At 56.7% G+C, this 2120-nt stretch overlaps 1 protein-coding gene across 1 annotated transcript; it reads left to right on the plus strand.

Moving 5' to 3' along the window:
* Nucleotides 1-44: 44 nt before the first annotated feature.
* Pmar_PMAR003820 (microtubule associated protein xmap215, putative) lies at nucleotides 45-1867 on the plus strand (the record flags this gene model as incomplete). Its single annotated transcript, XM_002768659.1, has 11 exons — nucleotides 45-113; nucleotides 161-304; nucleotides 346-486; nucleotides 528-610; nucleotides 654-778; nucleotides 827-871; nucleotides 918-1024; nucleotides 1067-1194; nucleotides 1325-1463; nucleotides 1510-1623; nucleotides 1673-1867. The coding sequence occupies 11 exons, from the start codon at nucleotides 45-47 to the stop codon at nucleotides 1865-1867; spliced, it is 1290 nt and encodes a 429-aa protein (XP_002768705.1).
* Between the last annotated feature and the right edge of the window lie 253 nt (nucleotides 1868-2120).

Genomic DNA, 2120 nt, shown 5'->3' on the forward strand with positions numbered 1-2120 from the left:
ATACGGAAGAGAAGGAGAAGGTCGCTACCGTGGAGTTGCTGTTGATGAGTGCATCGGTGGTGACCAGCGAGACCAACCCCCGCAGCCAGGAGGGGGCATGCAAGGCTATTGCGGTGGGCAGCCATGGACCACGCCTGCAAGCTTATGGTATTCTTATTAGGCGTGTACTGGGGCTAGTAACTTCAACCTTGGGCCCTTCCTTGCTGGACTTCTGGAGAAATACATATCGGGCAACCAGAAAATTCAGGGCTTCGGTGTGGAGTGCTTGGCGAAGGCGATCGAAGGGCAGGAGGGCCTGTCGAAGGTGACGGAGTAGCTAGTGTTGGTTTGACCTGGTGGTGTTAGGAGGTGATGGAAGGTGTATGTGGGCATGCCAAGGGTCTGTTGAAGCCGCCTAAGGGGAAGAAGATGCCAGCTAAAGGGGTCACCAACAAACAGCTCTCTGGATGCCTCGCTGCTCTTACTAGCCTCCTCGAGGCCTTTGGGGTAAGGGACCTGCTGCTAGTGGTCATTATGATCTTATGTAGACCACTGTGATACCCCCAAAGGAGTTCCTCAGCTTGGGTGTTGAGGCATGTGGGAGCACTGACAGAGGCGTGAAGGAGGCGGGGTACTTGGTCACGTCCGTCTAGCCCTTCCAAGATCCCCTCTAGATACACTCTCTTGGTTGAGTTGTATCAATGGCTGCCCGACGTCGAGGCCTGTGGCAATGGTTTGGCGGATAACCAAATGAAGGAGTTCAAGACTCGCTGTGAGAGGTTGGGGGAATGCCAACCAAGTGAACCCATCCTTCCTCCTCTTCCTCGCCGCCCAGTGGTTCCCTCAGAAACTCCAACGAGGTTTGCCTTTGGGGTCAAGCTACCAGCGGAAGGTGAAAAAAGCCGACGCTGCTTCGCTCCGCTGTAGAAGCATGCCAGGTGCGACGGGTGCTGTGAGCCCGGGGGCCGTCGCTCAGTCGACTGAAGATGCTGCGTACGACATGTTACAGCCGCAGGACATCTTCAAGATGCTTCCTAAGGACTTTGTAGGCCCTCTCTGATGGCGACCCTCGTGGATGGCCCCTCAGGTCTCACAGGTCACCTCTGCGACCAAGTGGGTGGAGAAGAGGGACGCCATCGGCCAACTCACGGCCCTTGCTAAGAAGCACAAGAAAATGGTAACCGCTGCTGCTGCTCTTGTGGGCCCCAAGGTCCGGTCAGTCCAGCCTGGCAGGTCCTGGGGGACTCGGCGTCTAGTGTAGTGCAGTGCCTGATGAAGGTTGTCAAACTGGACCAGAACATACCGGTGGCGACAGAGGCGTGCAGGTGGGCGGACGTCCGTGTAGGGATGGTCATGATGGGCCTTGCCGTAGTGCACTGTGTGCGGTGGCCAATGGGCTCCGAGGGGAGATGCCTCACAGTAGGATGCTGTTGTTGACGATGCTCACGAAGATCAAAGAGAAAAATGCAGGAGTACTGAGGCAGGTTAGTCGGCGTGGGATTTTGTCACGGCGCCACGAAATTACGTCAGGCCATTGGGTGTATCGACGCCCTGTTGAAGTACCAGTCGTTGTCGCTGGACAATCGCCTGGTCGAGGACTTGGCAGGCGTCATTAATGACAAGAACCCCATAGGGAGGCGAGAGGTGGGGTATCTTAGGTTGCCTGTAGAAAGATACACTTCATGTCCGCAAGGTGCTCGGCATATGCTCTCGTGCTTTACCGTTCGTCTCAGCGGACCTGCTACTACCAATGGCGGAGACTGTACTCTTGCCGTGTCTCGATGAGTCCGACAAGACGGTCCGGGAAGCCGCCTGCACCCTAGGGGACCTTGTGGGCGTGGTCCTGGTCCTTAGGGCCTCTTATCAGGAGCGTTCAGATACTCACTAGAGACGATAGTTTGCAGGGGGTGATCCTTACTAAACTGCACACGATGACTGCGGCCCGTCGAAAGGCCATCGAGGAGCGAATGAAGTGTCTCAAGGTTGTCAGTACTCCTATGTCGGCCTCCACTGCCAAGCCCAGTAGAGAGCCCTTGAGGGCCACTGGGGGGGAATGCTGTCATGGTCAGGCGTACCAACCATGAGAACGGGCTCCACACCGGCCAGTGGGAAGGGTTCGAGGGTCCGTGAGATCTCAGCGG

The sequence above is a fragment of the Perkinsus marinus genome (genome assembly GCF_000006405.1).
Source record: "Perkinsus marinus ATCC 50983 genomic scaffold scf_1104296967570, whole genome shotgun sequence".
Lineage (NCBI taxonomy): Eukaryota > Perkinsozoa > Perkinsida > Perkinsidae > Perkinsus > Perkinsus marinus.